The sequence below is a fragment of the Benincasa hispida genome, chromosome 5, assembly GCF_027475165.1.
Source record: "Benincasa hispida cultivar pf3 chromosome 5, pf3_genome.v1.1, whole genome shotgun sequence".
Lineage (NCBI taxonomy): Eukaryota > Viridiplantae > Streptophyta > Magnoliopsida > Cucurbitales > Cucurbitaceae > Benincasa > Benincasa hispida.
This window is the reverse complement of record NC_143482.1, coordinates 8,539,330-8,541,956: the sequence shown is the minus strand read 5'-3', so window position 1 is coordinate 8,541,956 and position 2,627 is coordinate 8,539,330. Positions and strand designations below refer to the sequence as shown.

The 2,627-nt window shown below is 32.5% G+C and overlaps 1 protein-coding gene across 1 annotated transcript; it reads right to left on the bottom strand.

Annotated features, from left to right (window-relative positions):
- Positions 1-1,179: 1,179 nt before the first annotated feature.
- On the bottom strand, positions 1,180-1,667 carry RTFL14 (ROTUNDIFOLIA like 14). Its single transcript, XM_039032540.2, has one exon. It carries the CDS (start codon positions 1,577-1,579, stop codon positions 1,463-1,465), a length of 117 nt encoding a protein of 38 aa, XP_038888468.1. The 5' UTR covers positions 1,580-1,667; the 3' UTR covers positions 1,180-1,462.
- Positions 1,668-2,627: the final 960 nt, after the last annotated feature.

Genomic DNA, 2,627 nt, shown 5'->3' with positions numbered 1-2,627 from the left:
TATAAAAACTCTATATTGCAATTACTTTTCCCTTATTGTATAAACTCCAATATTTATTGTGTAATGACTATCTATGCAAGTAGACCTTGTAGAGTGCATCCGTAGGATTAGTTGTATAGTAACAGATTAGACTATCTCCCATCCGTTTGGGAGATTGCTCATCTATTTTACTCGAATAAATTATTAAATACATTTTTGTTGTGATCTTTATGTCAATTTGCTAAGTATATAGGTTCTCCTTGCTTTCTACTCTTGTATCACATAAACAACCACAAAATATATCGCGAATACATGGAGGAATGATATACCGAAATTATTAAATTTGCATGGTTAAAAATTGTCAATATGGTTTTTTTTTTTCTTTTTATTATAATTTAAGAAATTGTTAATATTTACAGCCATGCTTTTGAATCATGTTTGCTCGTTTTAATTGGAAGATCTTTTCTCTTTCTCTCCCATGTTGTGATTGAGAAGATGTGGTGAAATTGTAATTTTTCTGGTCAGTGGAAAGCCGGTTAATTAAGTTCACATGGATGCTTTGCCAACAGTATCTATATTTGGAACTAAAATGTCCTAATCCATCAGTATAAAGATGTAGTGTAGACAATCTTCAACCAACTTGAATAAATTAATGACTTAAGTTATAAAGGCACAAAAAGTCAAGGTAATATTGGTTGGAAAGACAAAACATTCACTATGTTTAAATGTTGGAAACAGCTCTTTTCCTGAAAACATAGTGTAACCCTGGCCCTCTATCTTCTTCCAGAAACCAATAGGAAGACTTTGTGGACGTCGGGAAATTGCTCAAAAGTGGAGTACTTGGAAAGTTTATATATATAATCATTTAACAACAGTGAATGTAGGAGAAAATTGCTATACTTTTTAGCAAACTAAAAGCTACTCAATTTGGTACGGCTTGAAGTTAAATGTGTGGTGATTTTGTGGCCAAGTCGCAACATAGAATTAAAGGTTCTGGAAGCAATCCAATAGGTGGCTCTCAAACTTCTTGATGTGACAACCTATGATTGAATTAGATTAACTTAACTACAGGGGCATTCCATGATTAAATATTAGGAACATCAATTCAGCCACCCTATCGTGATTAGAAAAATATATTTTTTGTGGTTATGAATCCCCACAAGAATGGGAATGAGAGAAACAGAAGGATTAACGGCAGAATTAAAGAAATGATGTCTTGAAATTGATCTCTGTTTGTATGGAAAGGATTATATAACATAGTATTTCATACGGTGAAGTAAAAGAACAATTCTCCGCAATCCTACTTTCTCCTACCTAATTACCAAAATGTTACACGATTCTATCCTTCACTGTACATAATGTTTTGAACACATTCCATGCTTCAACTCTGTATGGTATGGTTAGTGTAAGAGAGAGTGAAGTTCCAGACACAATTTGACTTCTCTTCAACCTCTTACTCTACCTTTAGCTTTTGATGAGTAGTTTAATCATGCCAGCACAGAAGCATCACAGCACATCTCCAGATAATATAAAGTCTTGCCCTTTGCTCTCTGATTTGCCTTGAACATTGCTGCCATGACCAAATCTTTGAACTCCTCATTTTGAATGGAAAAAGAAGAAGAAGAAGAACTACAAAGAGAGAAATTGAATTCAAGTTTTAAGTTTTTGTGGCCTGAAGATGGGGTTAAGAAGGTAGTGATTATATAGAAAGAGGATTGTGAAGGGTATGTGAAGAGAAACATCATGTGCTGGGAGACAGATGTTGGCCCATGATTGGTCTAATGTCTAAGAGAGAAGATAAACAGGCTTATTCCCCTTGTCTCCTTGCTAAGCCCACCTGATATGGACTCTTCATCTGTTTCTTCCATTGTAGGGCAACACTTGTCTAACTTATTCACATGTACTATTTCCTGAGTTCCAGACTCCAGCTTATAATTGAGCATACAATTTAAGCCAAAAGATGGAAGAAAATATCATTTGGTTAATATGAGATCAGGAGGGAGCGATTGTGGTGAACATAAGTCATTGGGTCCAACTCTTCTTTGGTTGGTATGGAATTAATACGTAAATAAAATTATGAAGTCCCAACAAAGAGATTATTTATAGGGTAATTGCAATGGTTACTTGATAGAGCTTTTAGAGTTAATAATTAAGTGTATAACGATATTTTTAAAGAATGATAAATATAGTAAAATCTACCAGTGATACACTTCATTGTTGATAGACTTCTATTAGATTGACTATAGTACTAATAAGATCTCTATCATTAATAGTTATTAGCAAAATATTCTATCACTGATAGACTCTAAGAGTTAGATTTAAATTTTGTTATATCTCTAAATTTTTTTGTATTATACTATATATGTTGATATTTTAGGTGTGACTGCTATGTTTGCAACTGCGCCTTATTTAATTTTGAAAATTTGAAGACCTTCCAACGATCATTTGCTATACTATTATCTTATTATGGGATTGTTGTATGTTTTTTAAGGGTCCGTTTGGGTCATATATTGTTTTATTGGTATAAATATTAAATATTTGAAATTTAAATGTCTGAATTTTAAATGCTTGAGATAATTAATGTCCGTGTTTAAATATGAAGGTTAAATACCGTACTTGATTTAGTAATTTTGTTTATAGAAACTAAA

What these genes read in the sequence shown, in the direction of transcription:
- RTFL14 (XM_039032540.2), bottom strand. Translation starts at nt 1,579, where the DNA reads ATGAGGAGTTCAAAGATTTGGTCATGGCAGCAATGTTCAAGGCAAATC.